Source organism: Poromitra crassiceps (assembly GCF_964638095.1).
Source record: "Poromitra crassiceps genome assembly, chromosome: 13".
In the NCBI taxonomy this organism is placed as follows: domain Eukaryota; kingdom Metazoa; phylum Chordata; class Actinopteri; order Beryciformes; family Melamphaidae; genus Poromitra; species Poromitra crassiceps.
The window spans coordinates 12,649,930-12,674,929 of record NC_139644.1 but is presented as its reverse complement, the minus strand read 5'-3'; the positions used below and the strand labels follow the sequence as shown (position 1 = coordinate 12,674,929).

The 25,000-nt window shown below is 46.2% G+C and overlaps 1 protein-coding gene across 1 annotated transcript in view; it reads left to right on the top strand.

Moving 5' to 3' along the window:
- Positions 1-209: 209 nt before the first annotated feature.
- prkcab (protein kinase C, alpha, b) overlaps positions 210-25,000 on the top strand; it is a gene marked incomplete at both ends in the record, with an annotated part of 184,191 nt that continues 159,400 nt past the window's right edge. Inside the window, 2 exons of the mRNA XM_083648704.1 lie at positions 210-376; positions 756-787. Coding sequence (XP_083504830.1) covers positions 210-376; positions 756-787 — 199 coding nt within the window. The remainder of the gene's footprint in view (positions 377-755; positions 788-25,000) is intronic.

Genomic DNA, 25,000 nt, shown 5'->3' with positions numbered 1-25,000 from the left:
CGTCACTTTGAATGAAAAAGAGGCGCTCAGCTGTGGTCCAGGCAGGCAGTGAGGCAGAGGGGAAACGTGCCGTCTGTCCACAGGCGCTCCTCCAGCAGATACAGTAGCACTTGTCGAGAGCGGTGATTCGGTGAAGGAAACGGAGGGAAACAAACGGGACAGGACACACAAAGTTGGGGCTGTGCATTTTGTTTTAATTTTTTTCAATTATGGCTGATCATCTTTTGCATTATAATGACTCAGCTGGGGTTGGAAACAGATTCGCCCGTAAAGGTGCTTTGCGTCAGAAAAATGTCCATGAAGTGAAAAACCACAAATTCACTGCGAGATTTTTCAAGCAGCCGACGTTCTGCAGCCACTGTAAAGACTTCATATGGTAAGCATCCCTTCTGCACGCTCCTGTCTGCTTAATGCAGACCCAGTCAACTCCTTACATGTTGGTTTGACAGTTTTGCTCAGTTTTAGATAAAGCTATTGTTTTGATAAGCTAAGCTAGTATTGCCTCTTATTTAGCCATCCAAGGGCAACAGCTTTTGCAATGCAAAAAAAAGTTCACCCACATAGAATGACTCATGACTCATGGTTTCAAAAGGTATTGCCCATCAAGTCAAACTGATGTCTGATGCCTTGTTTTATACAATATGGGCAGATTAAATTTCCATTGCTCTAGCGAGTTGAGGCAGCACGATTGTGAGAGAGCAGGTAGGCTTCAGTCTGCTGCTGTCACTGTCACTGACTCCTCTCTTCTTTTGCAGGGGATTTGGGAAACAAGGATTTCAGTGCCAAGGTAACCAAGCTGTATGAGTGTACTACTGGTGCATTGTTGGCTGCATCAGCAGCATGGATGGTGTGTGCTGTAGGGTCCAAAGCCCTGTGACAGTATAACTACTGTATAGCTAAATTATCAGCTCCTAAACCAAGCTTACTTTTTTTTTAACGGAGAGCAGGCTTGACGTGAAGTTGTTCCCATCAGTTTTGATGTCCCGTTTATGCATTGTGGCACAACATAAGACTGAATCTAATCTCTTTGACGCATTATGCCTACATTTATGTTCAGAACTTGAGTGCTTTGTGCCAAGTGATCATTTAGATCTAGTAGACCTTAATTTCACCCATTTCAGATATGTGGTTCCATTACAAAAACAAAATATGTTCAGTTCAAAAATCAAGATTCAAGTTTTATTTTCCCTCCATTCAGACAACATCCACTCACGAGTCTGCAAACAAGAGACAAAAGAGGTTGTTATTAATCCATTTTCAGAAGATGTTTTACCTATATACACACTTTGAAATATATGTGAAGAGACTTGCTTTGTTAAATTGCAAGAATTTGGCAAAAGAAAGCGGGAGTTCAATACTGGAACTTACCAGACATGATCAGAGGGAACTCGACCAGCGGTGGACTACGGGAGGTCCTTGGAGTAGCTGGTTCTGCTCGAGTGAGTTCTGTGTCGCTGGTAGCCGTGCCTGTTCTGCACAATGTAGCGGTATAGAGGTGCAGGGGGTGGTTCTTGGGTGCTGGGGACGTGTCCTGGAACAGTCTTGCCATGACCCGGCTGGGAAATGCCTTCATTTGGACTGGCGTACTCCACATTGAAGAGAGGAGCGTTACGCCCGGACCCCTTGCTTGGCTGGTTAACTTGGTCATACTGCTGCTGCCTATAGTTGGAGGCTCCACCATAGCTTGCAGACAGACTAGCCCCAGTACCCTGAGCAGGATAGTCAAAGACTCTCTCATAGGTCAGGTGCGGAACGAACAAGTCACCTCCCTTCACACTGGAGCCAGTGTTCAAGTTCTGGCTGGGGGAACCAAAACCGGAGTCAACACTTTTGGAACTACTGCTGGAGACTAGTTCAGGCTGCTTAGAGTAAACCTTGCTCCCAGAGTTGCTGGCTTGAGCAGGGGAGGATACCTTGGCATAATAACTAGGCAACTTGCTCCCAGTGTTAGTGCCCTGAGAAGGGGAGGATACCTTAGGCAACTTGCTCCCAGTGTTAGTGCCCTGAGAAGGGGAGGATAGCCTGGCATAATAACTAGGCAACTTGCTCCCAGTGTTAGTGCCCTGAGAAGGGGAGGATGGTTTCGACTCGGAGTAGCCAAATGGACTACTACCATAAAGAGTGGAGACACCATCGCTTGCACCAGAGGTAGAAGAAAGACTGGGTGAGGCCCCCGGCTGCGGCTGAGGCATCAACACGGGCCTCGCCCCTGGCTGAGACTTCAACACATCTCCCGACTGTTGGCTGTTGCCGCTTTGAGCAAGAAATGTGATTGGTTTGTCAAGGCGGTCCACTCCCCAGTCTCTTTCAATCACATTAACGATTCTTTCGACCTTGGGCTCGTTGGTCAGGCTCTGGCTACCAGGGGCCACTTTTGGCTGCTTTCGAACTGAAGGGCTGCTGTAGCGCCTGAATCCAGTAGCTGGACTAAAAAGGCCAGTGTCATCCGAGTCAGCAGAGTCATCATCTCCATCATCCCCAATGTTATGTAAATCAGCCTTATGGGGATATCCTTTACCTGCAAGGGTCAAAGTTGAGATAAGATAAGGAGCCGTTTTTAAGGCCTATGTGAAATTGTTACAACAAAATGTACATTTACCTTTTAGAGCTACACCAACACTTCCTCCAAACAGCAAAAAACAAATCAAGGAAACCCTGCAAAAATAAGGACATAGTATCATATACAACAAAGTGGTAATGTGCCTTTTTCACAGCCACCGTTTTCTGTCTAAAAGGCAGGGTAAACGCATGTGAAACCAACTCAATAGGACTCCAGCACTGGAACACCTAAATGGACTGGAAGTTGGAAACCCTAATTCATGTTTTGGTGCACCTTTGTTACTTCCTGCCTTTTAGATACAAAATAGCTGCAGTGAAAAAGGCCTTGTGGCATGAGGGGGAAACAAAAAAAAAAACTCCCCCATGATGGCGAAGGCTATAGGCGAAGGCATGACCAGCCCCTCTCTGCCTCCGATTGGCGTAGCATCGCATCTCTTTCTACAGTCTGTGGTCACTCAGTGGGTCAGACAGCAGTTTGACTTGCTCAAAAAAACAAAAAACATTTTCACTTGCTAGCCGGCATGAAGACACCACTGTTTATATAGTCTGGTCTATATTGCTGCCGCTACTCTTGGCAGTGCACATATCTAGCCTATAGACAAATTAAAAAAAATTAGATTCATGAGAATTGATCAAGGGTGATGGGCTATAAAAACAGGGTCAACGCGCATTTACAGTGAACTTTAATTCAGCTCTTGTAACACAAATGTATTTGAATTGAAATAATCAGAGGAAACAAGGTGATGAAATTTAGTGTATAAAAATACATTCATATGTGTGTGCAATAGGCTAAGTAGGCCTAACTCGTTATACGGTTTGCAATTGTAATGTTCAATATAATAAAGTAAGATCTAATATGCTGCCATCTGTCATCTCATGCTTGTTGATTTAATGATTGTTTTGCACCTGCTGCTCACGTTATAGACATGCTTTGACCCTCAGCTACAGCTAACTGCATAGTCATTTTAATAAAGTATGAATGTTGCTGTCCAGCAAACACAACTAATATCTATAGGAATCATCCTTGGAAGTAGTCTACTTTTCCCCCCGCTGCATCGTGATATTGAAAGAAAGTATATTAGGCTCGTTTGAGATGACTTCTGGCAGGCAAGTGCAGTCAGCCAATCAGAGGCAGAGAGGGGCGGGTCATGCCTTCGCCATCATGGGGGAAAAAATATTGCGAGGGGGAAAGGTCCAAAAGCTCACAACACCAATGAAACATACCTGAAAAGGTGTCCAAGAGCCATGGCTGTTAGCTGAGAAGCAACAGAATCAAACTCCTCAGAAGGTATGGGTTGAGACAAGCAGTTGACTCAGACGTAGCACCACAGCCCTCCAGCCTGCATGACTTTGCGACCACACCGTCTCTCCTTATAATGCCACACGGACTCCTCAAGTCCTAATGGAGACCATTAGCAACAGCTGGTTGCAGCACAATTAGCTAGCAAATCAGGAGCAGGTGTGGCGCGTGGACAAGCCCCACCCCTTTGACATGATTTAGGATTTGGATTCTTTGAACAACACTGTGATTTGATTGGACACATAGTAGCATTGCATCACACATTTGAACAAGTGGTAGTGCAGTCAGAAGGCTGTGGGAGGAGATGTCCATGTAACGCTTCTACATGCGGTCAATGGTGGCACATGTGCCCTGAAATCAACACCATGTAGCCATCGTCTCTGCTAGTGTAACATTTCTCTGTAGACACCTGATACATTGGCAGGTATACAGGGAGAACGTCTCAAGAAAGGTCCAGGAGGGAGACAGACGAAAAGACGAGAGGTATAATAGGGATAGATCAAAGGGCTCACAAACACTATGGACATAGTGAAATGTGTGCATTATAAAATAGATAATTAAATATGTACATTGTTGGATAGAGAGAATACAGTTTATGGAAAACAAGAACAAGACAACCTTTTGAATTGAATGAGAATTGTACACATGGCCTTGCATTAGTGCGAGAATAACATGTATTTATTTATTTATTGATCCATCTGTAATCCACGTCTAGCTTGCAGTTAGAGAGGTAAGATAGGTAAGTGCAAGCTGACCTGTCTTTGGCTTGCACTTACCTATGTTTGGTCACACTGTTGTGCACCAGAGCTGCAGCTGGCATCTGCGTGTTCTTCTCATGCCAACGCTGTAGGCTCACGTTACAGAGAGATGATCCAGCAGGCAGAAGATCTGAGGCTCTAATTAACTGTCCGTCCACGCCATGAGCACCTAAGGTCCTGCTGGACATCCACATGGCTGCATGCGGTTGCATCCATAACTTGCCTTCCCCTGGAGCTGGAGTTAAAGTTAAAGTGTATGGATGTAACAATATCGCCGTGTGTGTGTGTGTGTGTGTGTGTGTGTGTGTGTGTGTGTGTGTGTGTGTGTGAGAGACACGTGTGTGTGTGTGTGTGTGTGTGTGTGTGTGTGTGTGTGTGTGTGTGTGTGTGTGTGTGTGTGTGCCCAGCAGTAAATACATTTTCTGGAAGTCAAAAATGTATTAACTTTTTCTAAAATGACAATGGAGAGGCGAAGGCTGTCATTATTCTGTTGGTTGTACAATTTTGATTTCTGTCATTTGGTGTGTAGTTTATGGAAAATATGAATGGGATTGCATGGCACCTACTGTTGTGTCAGCTAGATTTAGCTAGACATATTCTCTGTGAAGTCCTCTGAGACATGCTTGTGAAATAGGGCTATACAAATAAACTTGACTTGAGTTGACTTGACTTGACTTGACTTGACTTGACTTGACTTGGCAGTGTGCTGATGGGAGAGCAGCAGATGCATGTTTCATGGTGGAGGGTGTTTGTTTCTTCTTGGAGAGAGTTTGCATCAGGAATACTTGGCTTTTTTCAGCCCTACTGTATGGCCCGATCATCCCGGGAGAGATGCCTATATATCTCTTCTTCATGGGCTGGATGCAAAAAGGTTTTATTCATATGGAAATAAACATGATACTAGATGACTAGACACATTATAGTAAGATAGTCTTAACAAATAAAGCAATAGCAATAACATTTTACAGAATGCTTCAGCTCAAGCGACACTAAAGGCATATCTTCTTTCTTTCTTTGAATTAAAATGACACGCATAATTACATGAAAATATGAAAACCACTGACAGACAAATGATTGTGACTGTGAAATGCTGGTACTGTACTGTATCTATGCCTTTAGAGATGACACAGTAGTGCTGGTGGGATCACTGGCAGTCACAACACTTGACTTGGCTTATAAAAGAGTTCTCAGAGCGTGGCTCGTGTGATCATTCATGTTTCTCCATGTCCCTGCATGGCTGATGTGAGTTTACGGGTGTTCAGCTGCTAGTTTATGGGTGTTTATACAGTAGCTGTGGGCGGATCAAGAGCTGCTGACAGGGCTCCTGCTGGGCTGCTTTGAGAAGCCTGATCGCAGCCTCTTCCCATCCTGTGATCGCCCACCTCCGCACAGCAAAATGGGAGCAGTGGAGTGCAGCCCTCAAGTAGCGTCGTGGCGGCGGAGACGTCTTTATTGCACAGTAGCTCTCTGTGTGGGCGGAGGACCGAGCCCCTCCAGTCCCCAGGGCTGTGGGTGCTCTGCCTGCATTTAGCTTCTTCTTCTTCTTCTTCTTCTTCTTCTTCTTCTTCTTCTTCTTCTTCTTCTTCTTCTTCTTCTTCTTCTTTCAACTCAACTTTCAACGACTTTCTTCCTGTTCACCATGTGAGCACTCGCAAAGATGTGCCTCGCCTCAAAGTCTAAACTTTGTTATTCCTTCATTCCAATTGTCTCTATATGTTTGATGTATTTCCTCGACATTGTAGCACAGCATTGCTTGTTTCCACTGTTGGCTGTGGGCCGTGATCTACCGTGGAGAGAGTCTGCATGGCTGGTACTGTATATCCTGTCATATGGACCTGCTGAGTTGTGCGCCATACAGCCTTTTACATTATACAGTCATCTTGACGTCCCTCCCTCACGCGCTCCCTTTCTCGTGTTCTTCTTCCTACACATCCTGTCTTTCTTCATTTCCACGCTCCTCTTTGTGATTTGTCCTTTCTTTCTTTCTGTCTCTTTTCTTCTCCTTCAACTCTGTGTTTTCATCTCTGTTTTACGTCACAATCTCCCTCTCTGCGTCAGCGAGCGCTGGGAGAGAATAGGCAACATTTAATGTGACAGAGGAGTGAATCATATCAGTGCTGTGATCCAGTAGCCCAGCCGTGCTCCAGAAGAAACGCTCGTGTCATGTGGGCATGTGGACTTAAAGTCCAGCTGAACCCAAGAATGTTTTTTTTCTACGAGTGTACAACTTCCTTTTTCACACTTGGCATCTGGACGTAAGCATATTAAGCCACATTATGCGTTGCACTATAATCCTCCATTCAGTGATCTTGTAAAACGTTTAAAAACTCAGGAAATTTACATTACGACGAGATCGCTAAGCGGCCTTCAAATCTAGTTTGGTGGGCCCCGTTGTTGTGGGTGTGTTGTTGTGTTGCGTTGCGTTGTGTTGTGTGTGTAAGCTCTGTGTGTGTTTTGGGCTTTTATTTTGAAGATCTTTGTGCGTTTGGGGCTTTTATTTTGAAGGTCTATATGAACGTAGAAAAAGAAAGAAAGTGTAACTTGATCACACACTCTATTCGGGTCGGCATATTAACATAACTCAAATAACAGGGAGTAAGATTGATGATGCCATAGTAGGAAAAACATCGATGTTCCAGACACTAGCAGTACTTGTTTTACCTCAGCTTAATAAATTATGTGTGTGCCTATTGCTTAAAGTACAGGATGAAACTTGAACATTGGCCAGAATCAATGTTTCATGAGTTACAAGATGTTCCTCCTTTGATTTCCGTCTTTACTTGACCGATGTGCCCAAAGCAAAACTGTCGCCGCCTCCAAAAAGCAACCGTGCTGAAGCAACCACCACGTGCCACATGAAGACGTAAGCAGCTGTCCAAATGTGGCCGTGCTGCTGTAGCGGCGTGGCCTGCTGCGCTCACAGGGTGTCGTGTCGCTGAAGCCAGGCTACGCGTGGGTGTCTGAAGTATGAGTAGGTGTCTGTGAGTGTGTCCCAGCGTTGGCTCACCATGGTGACAGGGATGTTCTGCTCTCCTTCTCTTCTGCCACCACCTCCATCACCACCACCACACCACCCCCGTCCACCACCACCCCCGTCCCAGTGGCCTTTGAAGTGGAGCGTCTGTGGAGATGACAGTGCCATCTGGAGAGTCCAGAGCTCAGGGCTGAGGGGAGAGGAGTGCGTCTGGAGTATCGCAATATATCGCAATATATTTTTTCCCGCAATACCGTATCAATATTTCAGAAAAATATCGCGATATATCGCCGTATCGATTTTTTTTGCACAGCCGTGTGTTCAGTGACACAATAAGAATACTTCTACACTTTATTTGTATTGCGTGTGTTCAGTAACACACTCAGAAACTCAATAGTTTTGACTCCATTTGTCCAATAAGTTCTCAATATAAAGTGATGTACATCATTTACACTACCTGGGCGGTACACAGCGTGATGTATTTTCAGCTCTTTTTTAATTTTCAAAGTATCGCAATATATCGCAATAGGTATCGTATGGCAATGTATCGTGATTCTATTGTATCATGACCCATGTATCGTGATACGTGTCGTATCGTGAGGTCCTTGCCAATACCCAAGTCTGGAGTGGACACAAGAGAAAGGTGAGATGGAGGGAACAGAGAGTGGAGGGGGGAGACGAATAAACAACAATCTAGAGAGGATGAAAAAAAGCTGAGACAGAGTCTAAGGTGGGCACGTAAGACACAGCAGGAGCAGGCACAGGGTTCCTACACATTTTCAATCAAAAAATGCCAGACTTTTTCCAGACTTTGATTTCCTTTGAAGATTTTGTCTGGTGTTCAATGTGATTTACACAGATAGACGTCTTGCTGCCCCTGCTAAATAGGTCATATCACCACTGTAAAGATAAAGACTGTTCCTCACAGATATCAGAACATGTGGGATGATTGGCACTTGGCTGGGTTCCTACACAGTTTCCATTTTAAAAGTCCATATTTTATCCAGGCAGACCTGGCTGTTCCTGCCTGGATGTGATTGTGATATAATGCATGCTGTCAGCGGCCGGGTAATAAGAGCATCGCTCTATCTGAACATTATTCTCCATATCGACAAAAACTCTGGACTCAAAGTGGCTCTGCAAATAGCATAAAAGCTATAACTATGTGTTTATCGGACCTGAACCACAACATTTTCCGTACTTTTCCAGAGATTTTCTTCAAATTCCCAAACTAGTCAAGACGTGGAAATGATCCAATTCATTTTTTATACTTTTCCAGACTTTTCGGGCCTGCGTAGGAACCGTGAATGCAGCATTATATGGGTGGAAGTGAGACAGATGATAACGTCTACTTGCGGCTGAGCTCTGGCAGAGATAAAGCAAACAGTCTGAGCACACAGAGCAGATGGAAGAGAGCAGAACAGTGCTAGATGTATTATGTCTAGGTGATGACCAATTGTAACCCGCCGCCAAGTGTTTACCTGAGCTTCAGAAGTCTCTGTTCTGAGTGGGAATCTCTCTGATGGCTTTTCTTCACTGTAGTTGTATCTGGCAAGATACAACTCAAGATAATAGGAGTGCGTAAGTCCCGCCCCCTCCTGGGTCTGCATGGGACCTCAGGAAGTGAATTCCCCCGTTCGTTTCTTCATTGACGCTTCGTAAAATCCTTATGGTCACGCATGATTCTTCAGTTTGCAAATATGTGTGGAAAGTTCAACCCCAATATCTATCCTATAATAAACAAAGTGTCTGTCTGTCTGTTCGGCCACAGCTATGCCATTTAGGCGCTGTCTAAGGCCTGACTAAGTGGCCAGTCACAAAGGGACGGGTATTTCGCTAGTATACTAAAGTTGAAGTTGTCTGTGTGCCTATCTTTTATGCATGCCCACACCCCCGCTCGGATTGGGCTGACATTTTGCATGACGGTGGGTTATGATCTGGGGAAGGTCATGGGCACGCCATCAAGTCCTGCTGGAGCCACCTGGAAAGTCTTGGAAAATCCTGGAAAACACCTCACGCCCACACCCCACCTCGGATTGAGATGAAATTTTGCATGGATGTGGGGTATGCTCTGGGGAAGGCAAGTTGGATAGTCCTGGAACCACCTGGAAAGAATGTTTTCAGGTCACTCACAATTCATCTCGTAGCTGAAGCGCTTGGTTCATCTCGTAGCTGAAGCGTTTGGTTTGTCCATGGAGCAATGAGTGGGGAATTCACTTCATGAGGTCCCATCCGGAACCCGGAAGAGGATGTGACTTAGCCACTCTCCATAGTGAGGCAGGAAAGCAGACAGCTGAAATAAATGATGGTTAGGTCAGTATTTCTGTAATGCTGTATTGAACTGCCAAAAGAGGCATTCACTTGTCGTGCTTTGCAGAAAGGTCAAAGGTCAGCCACAGAGTATCAGCCATGGAGCTGACAGGGCTTCAGCGTTCTGCTCAGGGACAGTTCAGCATGCGTGTGGTCACATGTAGGAGCTGGGGCCTGGCCTCTGTTTGAAGGACAGTCTGCCTCACTTCATCACCACCCTGCTGCCCCTTGTTACATAAGCTATCACCCTGCTGCCCCTTGTTACATAAGCTATCACCCTGCTGCCCCTTGTTACATAAGCTATCACCCTGCTGCCCCTTGTTACATAAGCTATCACCCTGCTGCCCCTTGTTACATAAGCTATCACCCTGCTGCCCCTTGTTACATAAGCTATCACCCTGCTGCCCCTTGTTACATAAGGTATCGGCGTATAATCCCCATATGGCCGGAGCTGCTTCGTAACAGCCCCTCACCATCAGGCCTCTGCTGCTTCCATGGAGATGTCTCCATAACGCTAACTGGCCTAGTTAGGTTTGAATTTTCCACACATATTTGCATAGCAATGCAGCCATTTGCCTACTCTGTTTCCCACCAGATGAATACGCATTTCTAATCAAGCAACAGTAAAAAGAGATCATTATCATCTGCACAGAAGAGGGGGTTGGGTGTGTAAGGAACCTATTAAGAAGGAAAAGACATCGCTGACGTCACAGCGTTTTGGATTTTACATTGGGGCCAGACTTCGTGGGTCAGTTCTATGGAAGTGAATGGGGCGGACATAGTCCCACGATAAAGCATCTGTGTCGTTTCAGCTTGGATTGAACAATGCTCACACTAGATTAAAGAAAACACATGACGTGATGTTGAGTGATGCCCCGTGTGGTGATGTATCATGTTGTAGTTCGCTTGGACCAGAGCCATGTATATAGAAGAGTCCCGACATCTCCATTCACTCCAATGGACCAGTTTTTTACTCTCAAGAGTTCCAGGAAGTAAGGTCCTGGATTAAGCAGCACTGTCGAGTTGCAACAAAATGGAGAGTTTGTGTTGTACTTTTAAAGTTTATTTTTATTTTTATCAAATTGTACATTATCAGCTTTATTTTAACATTCAAAAGTAGCGCGATACCCCTTCTTCAAACGCTGTGACGTGAGTGAGGTCTTCTCCTTCTTTATGGGTTCCTTGGGTGTAGGCCGCTGCTCCGCTGCTCTCTGGGACATTTGTTCCCCCCCGTGGGCGTCATCATGTATGTGTCAGTTACCATGACGAGGGCTGACACATGCCTCGGACGAGACCGCCGCCCGGCGTGGGAGGAGAGCCAATCACTTCCTCCACTGAGAAGAGAGCAATGGCCCTCCTCAACCAATCAAGGAGCAGCAGTGCGGGGGTGCTGGAACATGAGAGCGAGCAGTGCGTCTCCTGACGGGGGGCTTAAACTATAAACATCTTACACAACGCCGGGCTGAGACGCGGCGCCGCTCCTCTCAACTGAGGCTCCTCCTGGGTCCTCCTGCTCCTGGGTCCTCCTGCTCCTGGGTCCTCCTGCTCCGCTCTACATGGCCCTGATGTCTTTGTTCGTTCACCGAGTCTTTGTTTTGCGCCTTGTTACTTTAATTCGTCAGGTGTTTTTTCTTTCTGGAAAGCCTACTGTTCAACGTTATGTGGGTGTTTCCTCTGCAAGCACTTGAGTGTTTACCCTGTCACTTGTATTTGCAGGAAAGAGTGTGAGGGAGAGAGAGGCCATTACCCTAACAGCCCGTGCCTAGCCTCATTACTAGTCTGACATGGTAGAAAATCTCATCGTGGGAGTAAATTAGTATGTCAAATGGAGGGAACTTTGCCTGGGTCCAGTCAGATTTTTGAATCCGCCCAGCGAGTTGGCTGCTTCTGGTCTGACGGGCCTCCTGGGGGACTAACAATTAGCCAATCAGAGTCAATACACAGCGCAACAGGCGGGACTAACACCGTTGTCGAACTGTTGTCAATGTCAAGTGCATCCGACCTAATAATGGCGATTGCGATGGATAGATGCTGCTATCGAGGCTGTTTTAAAATGGATTACAATTACTTTGAAATCCGAGCAGGCCAGCTGTCTGCTGACATTTATTCAATTAGTAGTATTATTATTGTCTCTTCTCCACACTGGATTCTATTCAGGTGAATATGTTGTTGGCCTCTAGTGGTTGGTTGGGGAAAATGGAATTCCCCTGGGGAGTGGAGGCAACGTCAGACTGAAGAAGGAAATTGAGTGTAACGAGATGACAAGTCAGTCTGTTATCAGGCTAGAAGGAACTAGGAAAACTCCGAACTAATTGCTTTTACACTGCTTAGCCCACAACAGGCTGTCACTCTGTACGCTTGTGTGTCGCTGTTACTGTTGACAAGCTCATGTGGTGGTTGTTGTCAGGACATTTTGTTCTACATCAAAAATGTCTTCACGTAACATAGTTTACTCATTTTGCCTCGACTCGCTCACAATCAGAATTCTTTTATTCGGCCATAGTATGTTTGCACATACGAGGAAATTGACTTGGTGTAGGTGTGAAAGTTACATGACATATATAGACAAGTAAGACAACACGATAAATACAAATACATTAACAACAACTCTCTTCCTAAGCCAGATGAAACTTGGGACAATCAATGTATTACTCTGAGCTGTTTTTTTTACAGTAGTCCAAAGGCTAAATCTCAAAGCAAATTACATGCTATGACCAGCATAATTACATACAATGATTAGTCAGGTAGGAAACCAATCCTATAATATATTCTTGCGTAACGGCAGAGTTCTCGCATGTCAAACTTCTGATGAAACTACAGTAGTTTGCCACTGGAATGTCTCAAATCATTTCCCATACGACTTGATTGATATCACAATCCTGTCCTGTAGCAATCCTCTCCAAACTTCATTTCAGTTATCTTGTTGGAAGTAAGCCCAGCTTAGCATTGACTCTGAGAAGTGTCTGCCTGCCTGGCTCTCTGTGAATGTGGAGATTGAGAACTCATTGAAACGTTCCTCAATATGTCAACGACTTTAAACCCTCTCTCCCAGCTGAGTGGCATTAATTACAGCAGGAGTGGAGGCTTAGCTAGCCAAGAGAATTATGCGTCTGCCTCTGCTTGTCTCCACTCCACATTCAAAATGTTCCTTTTACTATTGAGTGCCGGGCGGGCGTGTGTGTGTGTGTGTGTGTGTGTGTGTGTGTGTGTGTCTCTATCTCTCTCTCTCTCTCTCTCTCTCTCTCTGTGTATGTGTGTGTCTCTCTCTCTCTCTCTCTCTCTCTCTCTCTGTATCTACTCCTCTTCGCTCATTACTAAACACTGTAGCATGTAAATGGTCCATGTCCATGTTGTTATCATGGTAACAGGTTTGATGTATATTTTGATGGTATCAGACAGCAGCCATCCACTGCTGGTTACAGTGCCTCGGTTTTGTCCGTACATCAAGCATCCCCAGCTAGTATTATATGATTATATAGGTCTATTATAAACGGGACCTTTTTTCCAACTTTTTTCTAGCTGTATGGTGGAGTTTGTGGTTTAAGGGGATTAGCACAGTCTGGGTGGCAGACAAAGAGCTCTCATCTGAAGCTCTCACTGTACAGAGGGAATGTCGAGGACAACAGAGGATTGGAACGGGCAGGACCGGATGACAGCGACTGGAAGGGAGGGAAGGGGATGATCGACGACACTTTCAGATTTCAGTTAAGGGATATTTTGGGGTTTAGGAGGGTGATGTAGCATGTTTCTGTCATCAAGTGGAAACCTTGTATGTATCTCGGAAATGTCAACTTTTCAGGAAAGAACAGTCTTGTTTTAAGCTCGATGACCATACATTTTTTTATTTATCTCATTGTTTTTGAAAAAGTTTCTTAAACACATGGGTTGTGTGGAATTTATTCACCCCATAAGGGAGCAAGTAATCATCCTTCAAGATGAAAATCACCAAAAACTGTTTTTACCGGACAGTGACAAAATATAATGTGCCCTTTTTTGAGCATGCATACTTGGGCTGGGTGATATGGTTGAAATCAATACCATGAGAGTCATAAGGATTTTTCTCGATATTATCGATGTAGGCGAAATCATGGTAAATAATCAAATTAATGTACATGTCATTGAACCAAATGGTAATGTTTGGTGTGATGTCAAACAAAACAAAAAGATTCAAATAATATTCCTACCATGAGTTTTTAAGTACAATTTGCCTGCTATCATCAATTTAGATGGCAGAAATGTGTCACGATATTAAAATATCTTCATATAATCACGATATGATTATGCTGAAAGATGATAAAGGATCATATTGAAATATTGCCCAGCCCTAACGCGCACACACACACACGCACACGCACACGCACACGCACACACACACACACACACACACACACACACACACACACACACACACACACACACACCCTAGCCTAGTTCATTTCCTTCCCCACAGCAGGGGACAGACATGTCAAGCTGCTGAAAATGTCCCAAGCTTGTCCTCCATTATCTGTCAGAAAGTCACGTAGAGACTAACAGCATAACTTCTCTGTATTTTCCCCTCATCTTCAAAAGCTTCTGTACTGTAAACTGCCAGCACAGTGTGCCAAGGTTACCATAGTAACTGTGTCCGGCCCACGCTCCGCTTGTGATGTGCCAGATATGTGCCAACTAGTAAACCCCAGGCGAGCCTTCCCCTTTAAATAACCCATAGCACAAAACACCATCATCCTTAAACGGTGCTTCTACATGGTAGCTTGGCAGCATCTCTTATATGATGCTTCTACATGGTAGCTTAGCAGCATCTCTTATATGATGCTTCTACATGGTAGCTTAGCAACATCTCTTATATGATGCTTCTACATGGTAGCTTAGCAACATCTCTTATATGATGCTTCTACATGGTAGCTTAGCAGCATCTCTTATATGATGCTTCTACATGGTAGCTTAGCAGCATCTCTTATATGATGCTTCTACATGGTAGCTTAGCAGCATCTCTTATATGATGCTTCTACATGGTAGCTTAGCAGCATCTCTTATATGATGCTTCTACATGGTAGCTTAGCAGCATCTCTTATATGATGCTTCTACATGGTAGCTTAGCAGCATCTCTTATATGATGCTTCTACATGGTAGCTTAGCAGCATCTCTTATATGATGCTTCTACATGGTAGCTTAGCAGCATCTCTTATATGATGCTTCTACATGGTAGCTTAGCAGCATCTCTTAAATGATGCTTCTACATGGTAGCTTAGCAGCATCTCTTATATGATGCTTCTACATGGTAGCTTAGCAGCATCTCTTATATGATGCTTCTACATGGTAGCTTAGCAGCATCTCTTATATGATGCTTCTACATGGTAGCTTAGCAGCATCTCTTATATGATGCTTCTACATGGTAGCTTAGCAGCATCTCTTATATGATGCTTCTACATGGTAGCTTAGCAGCATCTCTTATATGATGCTTCTACATGGTAGCTTAGCAGCATCTCTTATATGATGCTTCTACATGGTAGCTTAGCAGCATCTCTTATATGATGCTTCTACATGGTAGCTTAGCAGCATCTCTTAAATGATGCTTCTACATGGTAGCTTAGCAGCATCTCTTATATGATGCTTCTACATGGTAGCTTAGCAGCATCTCTTAAATGGTGCTTCTACATGGTAGCTTGGCAGCATCTCTTACTCAGACAAAATGGTAGGAATATTATGTGAAGTTAGTTAGTTAGTTAGTCAGTTTAGTTTGACATCACATCAAACATTACCATTCGGTTCAATATGATTCATTTGATTATTTAGCGTGATGTTGCGTATGTGAGTGTTGTAGAATGGAATTAATCAATACATTGCCGAACACATATCGTTGAAAAAAAAAAGAAGATTGCAAAGAGACTGCATCATGACAGGTATACATGAATACAATATGGATTTAACAGTTGCTCAAATATCTTATAGTGAGAGCACACAGTGATCCATATCATCATATATACTGTATATTGATACCAGGGGGGGGATCCTTATGATTTTTTGCCTGGCTTCTTGACGGCATTATGAAGTCAATATCTTCCCTCTGAATTTATATGAGTGAAATCATGAAATCCATTACAAACAGCACGTAGTGATCATCACACTCAATTCCACCACCATGCGAGCAGTTATGAATGATACTCCTGAGCACCAACATTGGAAGGAGACAATAATATCATAAACCGATTCACAACAGACTGCAGTGACCGTCAGAACAGTGCACTATTTTGATTTGAACATACTCACCAGTCTCAGCAGATCATCAGGTCCAAATGTTTTCGCTTGCATAACACGCTGTCATCTGGTGACATTAAAAAGAGTCTTTTTTGGAGGCTCAGCAGCTTTAGTCGGCTCAGTGCGGAGCTAATTGTCAGGAGCTGCCTGTGTGTGTTTGCTGAGACACAACGTAGTTGTAATGAGATGACACGCTCTTCCCTCATAATCCCTGTTTTAACAGACACAGCCAAGAAGAGAGGCCTTAGAGAGAGGAGAGGAGAGAGGGAGGAGTGATGGAGAAGGAGAGGCCTTAGAGAGAGGAGAGAGGGAGGAGTGATGGAGAAGGAGAGGCCTTAGAGAGAGGAGAGAGGAGTGATGGAGAAGGAGAGGCCTTAGAGAGAGGAGAGGAGAGAGGGAGGAGTGATGGAGAAGGAGAGGCCTTAGAGAGAGGAGAGGAGAGAGGGAGGAGTGATGGAGAAGGAGAGGCCTTAGAGAGAGGAGAGAGGAGTGATGGAGAAGGAGAGGCCTTAGAGAGAGGAGAGGAGAGAGGGAGGAGTGATGGAGAAGGAGAGGCCTTAGAGAGAGGAGAGGAGAGAGGGAGGAGTGATGGAGAAGGAGAGGCCTTAGAGAGAGGAGAGGAGAGAGGGAGGAGTGATGGAGAAGGAGAGGCCTTAGAGAGAGGAGAGAGGAGTGATGGAGAAGGAGAGGCCTTAGAGAGAGGAGAGGAGAGAGGGAGGAGTGATGGAGAAGGAGAGGCCTTAGAGAGAGGAGAGAGGAGTGATGGAGAAGGAGAGGCCTTAGAGAGAGGAGAGGAGAGAGGGAGGAGTGATGGAGAAGGAGAGGCCTTAGAGAGAGGAGAGGAGAGAGAGAGGAGTGATGGAGAAGGAGAGGCCTTAGAGAGAGGAGAGGAGAGAGGGAGGAGGGATGGAGAAGGAGAGGCCTTAGAGAGAGGAGAGGAGAGAGGGAGGAGTGATGGAGAAGGAGAGGCCTTAGAGAGAGGAGAGGAGAGAGGGAGGAGTGATGGAGAAGGAGAGGCCTTAGAGAGAGGAGAGAGGGAGGAGTGATGGAGAAGGAGAGGCCTTAGAGAGAGGAGAGGAGAGTGATGGAGAAGGAGAGGCCTTAGAGAGAGGAGAGGAGAGGAGAGAGGGAGGAGTGATGGAGAAGGAGAGGCCTTAGAGAGAGGAGAGAGGGAGGAGTGATGGAGAAGGAGAGGCCTTAGAGAGAGGAGAGAGTGAGGAGTGATGGAGAAGGAGAGGCCTTAGAGAGAGGAGAGAGGGAGGAGTGATGGAGAAGGAGAGGCCTTAGAGAGAGGAGAGAGGGAGGAGTGATGGAGAAGGAGAGGCCTTAGAGAGAGGAGAGAGGGAGGAGTGATGGAGAAGGAGAGGCCTTAGAGAGAAGAGAGGAGAGAGGGAGGAGTGATGGAGAAGGAGAGGCCTTAGAGAGAGGAGAGGAGAGAGGGAGGAGAGGCCTTAGAGAGAGGAGAGGAGAGAGGGAGGAGTGATGGAGAAGGAGAGGCCTTAGAGAGAGGAGAGGAGAGAGGGAGGAGTGATGGAGAAGGAGAGGCCTTAGAGAGAGGAGAGGAGAGAGGGAGAAGGAGAGGCCTTAGAGAGAGGAGAGGAGAGAGGGAGGAGTGATGGAGAAGGAGAGGCCTTAGAGAGAGGAGAGGAGAGAGGGAGGAGTGATGGAGAAGGAGAGGCCTTAGAGAGAGGAGAGAGGGAGGAGTGATGGAGAAGGAGAGGCCTTACAGAGAGGAGAGAGGGAGGAGTGATGGAGAAGGAGAGGCCTTAGAGAGAGGAGAGAGGGAGGAGTGATGGAGAAGGAGAGGCCTTAGAGAGAGGAGAGAGGGAGGAGTGATGGAGAAGGAGAGGCCTTAGAGAGAGGAGAGAGGGAGGAGTGATGGAGAAGGAGAGGCCTTACAGAGAGGAGAGAGGGAGGAGTGATGGAGAAGGAGAAGCCTTAGAGAGAGGAGAGAGGGAGGAGTGATGGAGAAGGAGAGGCCTTAGAGAGAGGAGAGAGGGATGAGAGAGGGAGAAGGGGAGGCCTTAGAGAGAGGAGAGAGGGAGGAGTGATGGAGAAGGAGAGGCCTTAGAGAGAGGAGAGAGGGAGGAGTGATGGAGAAGGAGAGGCCTTAGAGAGAGGAGAGAGGGAGGAGTGATGGAGAAGGAGAGGCCTTAGAGAGAGGAGAGGAGAGAGGGAGGAGTGATGGAGAAGGAGAAGCCTTAGAGAGAGGAGAGGAGAGAGGGAGGAGTGATGGAGAAGGAGAGACCTTAGAGAGAGGAGAGAGGGAGGAGTGATGGAGAAGGAGAAGGCTCAAGGATGTGTGCGATACTGTCCTGAAGTCAAATATCGTGTGAGTGTGTGTGTGTGTGTGTGTGTGTGTGTGTGTGTGTGTGTGCGCGCATGGGTGCCTGACTGTGTGTGTGTGTGTGTGTGTGTGTGTGCGCATGGGTGCCTGACTGTGTGTGTGTGTGTGTGTGTGTGTGTGTGTGTGCATGGGTGCCTGTGTGTGTGTGTGTGTGTGTGTGTGTGTGTGTGTGTGTGTGTGTGTGTGTGAGAGTGGCTACGCTGTGTCTGTCTGTGTGGTAAACACCAATACAGAGTGACATTTTGGTTTCCAAAGATGGGTCAGCGCGAGACAGATTAAATGTCTGACAAGATGCAGTAAACGCTTGGCTGGCTCAGAGTCTGGCCACAAACATGATGATAATAACTCTACCACAAAAGCGGTAGAGTTATTTTGAAAAGGTTTCTGTTTTCTGTTTTCCCCCCCCCCGAACAGGCGCCCTGACCGAACACTAGTGCCGCGACCAGGACACATACCCTTAACCCGGCTTCCCACCCACAGCCAATCGTGCCTGTATGGACGCCCGACCAAGCCGGAGGTAACACAGGGGCTCGAACCTGCGACCCTGGAGTTGGTAGGCAGGGAATCTACCACTGCACTACCCGGATGCCCTGCTTGCTGTTATATGAGCCATGTACAGGCTGCCCTTGTGTGGCTTCATAGTTGAAAGTGTGTCATGATGTGGTTTTCTCATGTGTTTTAGAGCGGAAGACTAAAGTGAGCAGTGACAGATACCAAGCTCTTCTCCTTTTATTATCTCTGATCATCTTTCAGTCTAATCATACCGTGATGACATGAAGATATTTTCATATTGTCACACACGTTTCTGCTGTCTAAATTGATGATGACAAGGCCAAATGAGATATGGTAGGAATATTATTTGAATATTTTCATTTTTGTTTGACATCACACCTATAACTTTTCCATTCGGTTCAATGATATGAACATTCATTGGATTATTTAAGGTGATTTTGCATACATGAACTAGGGATGGGGCCGATCCGATCCAATATCGGAATCGTGTTGTTTTGGGGTTTTTTTGCAATTCCAGCGCGGGCCGCACAGGGGGCGCTGGCCGTAATGCCCATGTATAATAGTATCCTTCTTTGCCTTGTATATTTTCTTAATTTTGTCTGCTTTTTGCAAGGTATATTAAAAAAAACTAACTTTAATTGGCCAAATCTTTGCCTATACTGTATATTCAAGATAAATATTGGTAGTGGCATAATATCGGTATCGGCAGATATCCAAATTCAGGTATCGGAATCGGATCGGAAGTGAAAAAATGTGGATCGGTGCATCCCTAACATGAACCAAATCGTGATATATATTGATATCGAGAAAAATCCACCCGTGTGTGTGTGTATGTGTGTGTGTGCGCCTGTGTGTGTGTGTGTGTGTGTGTGTGTGTGTGTGTGTGTGTGTGTGTGTGTGTGTGTGTGTGTGTGTGTGCTCTCTACTCTGGATGGGGAGGTTCTCCCTATAGGCTCACCTCACCTCTATGCGTCTCAGCACTCTCCAGCTGTACTTAATGAGTTCTGTAGTGATTACACACTTGGCTCTTCCTGCAGCGCGTTCACAGATCTCAGTCTTGACCCACATAAGGTGAGCAGCACAATGTGCAGTGAAGTGGCTTCAGAGCTCTGCCTGTGTGGGACTGTGTGTGGGCGGCTACGTGCACACTTCAGCTTGTGGCTAGCAACATAGACGAAGGCTTGAAGGTCAAGGGAGGAAAAGTGAAAGTGAGACGTCTCCTCCCCAAGATCTCATCTCTTTTGTAAAAGGTCGTGGACGGTCATTTGTGGCTTTCCATCCTGGGAAAGGTCACTGTGGGATGTAAATCAATAGCTAACTGTATATAATGGCATCATTCATGCCTATAGTCTCCAATACAAAAAACAAATAGGGTTTTATCTCAGCAGGAATCATAGTTCTTTTGTTGTCGTGCAACATGGAACAGATGACGAGCCATAAACAAATTGGACTTTGATAAGCAAACAGCCTTAGTAAAAGCATCCTGATCACATGACCTCACATTCTGTTTCCTTCTGTTGATCAGTCTGGCCTCCTGCCCCGCCCCCCCAGCCGTTTCCACAAGTTACAAAGTGCACGCGGCCAATCAGCGACCTGCCTCGTAGTTGACAATGTAACTACTCGGCCAATCAGGGACGCTGCTGGGAAAACAGTACGGCGGCTCCCCGAAACAACGAGCAGCAACGTTAACGTTAGTAGAGTAAACACACCCCGTCAGTGCAGTTATTGCGGAAATAGACTCAATAACAACAATTAAACAAGAACAAGAGTATGCACCAGCGCCGTTTCTGTCAGCGTGAAAATCCATTTTCGCAATTCTTCCGGGTGGATTTGGCGACGCTGATTGGCTGAAGGAGTTTGTCTGTCAAGGCAAGTACTCCCGCCCACTGAAAACACTGTGGACAGCTCGGAGTGCAGACTGATATGTAGAGTGAAACAGGATGTGAGGTCACATGATCAGGATGGGTTTTGGCTGTAACAGCGTCAGTGATCAATGGGATTCAGAGGGTAAGAAACAACAGAGGGTAACAGACAGACTAACAGCGGGGTAAGAAAGGAGTGTGAAGTCAGTACAGACAAGAAGTGAAGAGGAGAGGAGAGAAAGATGCAGATAAAAGGGAACTGAGAGACAGGGTCAGATTGGGACTAAAATACGGCCCTGCACTTTTCTACCCAGACCAGCCCACCTCAACCAGCCCGCAACCCCCGCCCCATCGACGCACAAACACAAGAGCGGGCCAAACTTCTGCGACGACCAAAGGTCTCCGCCGAAAATCTTTACGGCGACCTTGCAGCCGAAATGTTTTGGCTGTGATGTCATTATTCAGTTTCTTCTCTTCTCATTAGGGTAAATACTCTATATTTATTTAGAAGTTTTTGACAATTATATGTGCTGTTATGGTTATTAGCTTAGTCACTCACTTCTACACTATTAACACACACAGGAGTAATCCTTTGGGGATGGTGCATTCCCAAAGTGGGCCGCTGGGGTTCACTGTCTCAACAATTTTTTTTTGTTTTAGTCAAGCGGCCCACCAGCCTACCGGGATTTGTCCCGGTGCTCCCGATGGCCAGGCCGACTATGCTGAGAGATACGTAATAGAAGAAAGGATGGAAGGTGTGCATGGAGGGAAAGATGGACACATGGGACTGTCCCAGCCTCACACTGAGATTTAACTATCTCTGTGCAAGGACAAATATACAGGGAGGCAGAGAGAGAGAGAGAGAGAGAGAGAGAGAGAGAGAGACAGAGAGAGAGAGAGGGAGAGAGAGAGAGAGACAAAGATACAGGGAGGCAGAGAGAGAGAGAGAGAGAGAGACAGAGAGAGAGAGAGAGAGAGACAAAGATACAGGGAGGCAGAGAGAGAGAGAGAGAGAGAGAGAGACAAAGATACAGGGAGGCAGAGAGAGAGAGAGAGAGAGAGAGAGAGAGAGACAGAGAGAGAGAGAGAGAGACAAAGATGCAGGGAGGCAGAGAGAGAGAGAGAGAGACAAAGATGCAGGGAGGCAGAGAGAGAGAGAGAGAGAGAGAGACAACGATGCAGGGAGGCAGAGAGAGAGAGAGAGAGAGACAAAGATGCAGGGAGGCAGAGAGAGAGAGAGAGAGAGAGACAAAGATGCAGGGAGGCAGAGAGAGAGAGAGAGAGAGAGAGAAAAATGCAGGGAGGCAGAGAGAGAGAGAGAGACAAAGATGCAGGGAGGCAGAGAGAGAGAGAGAGAGAGAGACAAAAATGCAGGGAGGCAGAGAGAGAGAGATGCAGGGAGGCAGAGAGAGAGAGAAAAATGCAGGGAGGCAGAGAGAGAGAGAGAGAGAGATGCAGGGAGGAAGAGAGAGAGAGAGAGAGAGGGAGGCACAGGGCGAGAGAATGTGTGTGCCAGTTTTTTGAAGCACGCATGTCCCTCTTCCTGCTCCTGTGGTGTCTTGTGTGTGTGTGTATGCGCGCGCGCGCGTGTGTGTGTGTGTGTGTGTGCATGTCTATGCGCGTGTGTGCGTGCGTGCGTGTGTGTGTGTACGTGCGTGTGTGTATGCGCGCGCGTGTGTATGCGCGTGTGTGTGTGTGCGTGCTTGTGTGCGTGTGTGTGTGTGTGTGTGCCTGCGTGCGTGTGTGTGTGTATGCGCGTGCGTGTGTTTGTGTGTGTGTGTGTGCGTGCGTGCGTGCGTGCGTGTGTGTGCGTGTGTGTGTGCGTGTGTGTGCGTGCATGTGTGCGTGCGTGTGTCTGTTCGTGTGTGTGTGTGTGTGTGTGTGTAGTGCAGTTTGAGGGTCACCCAGTAAAAGGGAGTGCAGCGTGGCTCTTAGTCATCCACACACCTCGCCCTGCCTTTACCAGTGACTGTCCATCTGGCCACATATTTACCAACAGAAACCGATTCCCCGCTGTAAACAAATTAAAATATGCAAATTAGTGCCTATATATAGGGGTACAGTAAACCCCCCAGAGGTTCACTTAGTCTGCTGAAATGTGTGTTGTAGTTTCTGTATGAATGCATAAAATATGCAGATGACTTGTATTGTATTTTAACATGTATCTATACTTGATCATTAACCTATCTGTATTTCTTTCTGTATTGTTTTATAGGCTGAGATTAGCTATACATAGTTTGGATGTAATTGGGTTGAGCATACATATTTTTCACATTCATGTTAAGTAAGCATATTATTTAAAGGGACAGCTCACCCTAAAATCCAAAATACATATTTCCTCTCACCTGCAGTGCTATTTATCCATCTATATCGTTTTGTGTTAGTTGCCTGAGTTTTGGAGATATCGACCACAGAGTTTCTGCCTTCTCTCCAATACAATGGAACTGGATGGCACTCGGCTTGTGGTGCTCAAAGTGCCAAAGAAATACATTTGATAAAACTCAACAGCAATGTCTCTTTCCAGAAATCATGACCCCGTTACTCAAGATAATCCACAGACCTTGTTATGAGCAGTTTCATGGAGGAACTATTTTCTTTTGACCGAACTACACCCGCTAGCTGCTAGTTCACTAACACAGATCACACCATGGTTAGAAAATAATATATTTATTGATAAGTGAGTGTGGCGTGAAGACCTCTTCTGGTACACGGCACGGTACCAGAAGGTCTCTGGGCGGAGCCCGCGTGGCTCTGCAACCCAGGATGATGACCGCGTCTCTGGGCGGAGCCCGCGTGGCTCTGCGTCCCAGGATTGCGGATGATCTCCATCTACCCCCGTGGTTCCTGTGTGCAGAGGATAGAGAGGCAAGATTAGGCATGTGCAAAAACATATCTTTAGAAGTCTGCGGGAGGAAACCGGAGTGCCCATGGAAAACCCGCGCAGCACGGGGAGAACATGCAAACTCCGCTCATGCTGCCCGTAGCGAGATGTGAACTAGGGGGTGTGGAGGGGGTGGGGTCGTGATGACAGGACAAACGGGAGAGAAGTGGTATGACAGTGATTATATATAGGCTACAGGGGCCAGTTGCACCAAGTGGTCTTACGACTGGTCTTAAGTCTATCAGCGGAGACCTGCTGTGATTGAGTCCTCACCGTCCTCATCGTCGTAAAGTCGCCTTCGAAGCATGACGTTCGATTATAACGAACTAGTTGTGTGGCTTAGCCTTCCCAAATGTTGAGGGTCGTTTTTTAGAATTTAATACATACCTGTAGAATTGGGAACATTACATTCAATTTCATTCAGACTGCCTGTCACTCAATCGGCGCCATTTTCCCCCGGAGCTTCCACAGGAGGTGGGAGGAGGGAGGGTGTAGTGACGCACATACAGTAGTGGCCATAGACTGTATATTAGAGCGTAGTGGCACAGTGACGGCGCGAGGCACATTTCTGGGCCAATCGGGGCATTCCCCGGCGTAGTTAAGACCAGACGTAAGCCCTGTTGGTGCAACAGGCGTAAATCCACTCTAAAGACTGGTCTTAACTAAGACCGACGTAGGAGTTACGACCAGGCATAGTTAAGACCATTTGGTGCAACTGGCCCCTGGTGATTGAGCTGATAGAACGCCGGTGTAACTCAGTGATTGGATTGGAGGAGCGCAGGTGAATGGGTGAATGGATTAGAGTAGGTGGGCGTGGTGAGATATTGTGTGGACATGGTGTGATCTTGTGTTCCTGAACCTCAGTTATCAAGCTAACTCCATCTAGTTCCTGGGTGAGAGGAAAAATATGTATTTGGGATTTTAGGGTGAGCTGTTAAGTTGTGCTTTTTAAAACGTGTGTACAGAACTGTTGTGAAGTCACATGACAGGGTTCACACAGCTGCAGAAGTGTTTCACTGTCCCAAAATACTGCACACTGATCATAGCTGGTGTGACACACTGATCATAGCTGGTGTGACACACTGATCATAGATGGTGTGACACACTGATCATAGATGGTGTGACACACTGATCATAGATGGTGTGACACACTGATCGTAGATGGTGTGACACACTGATCATAGATGGTGTGACACACTGATCGTAGATGGTGTGACACACTGATCATAGATGGTGTGACA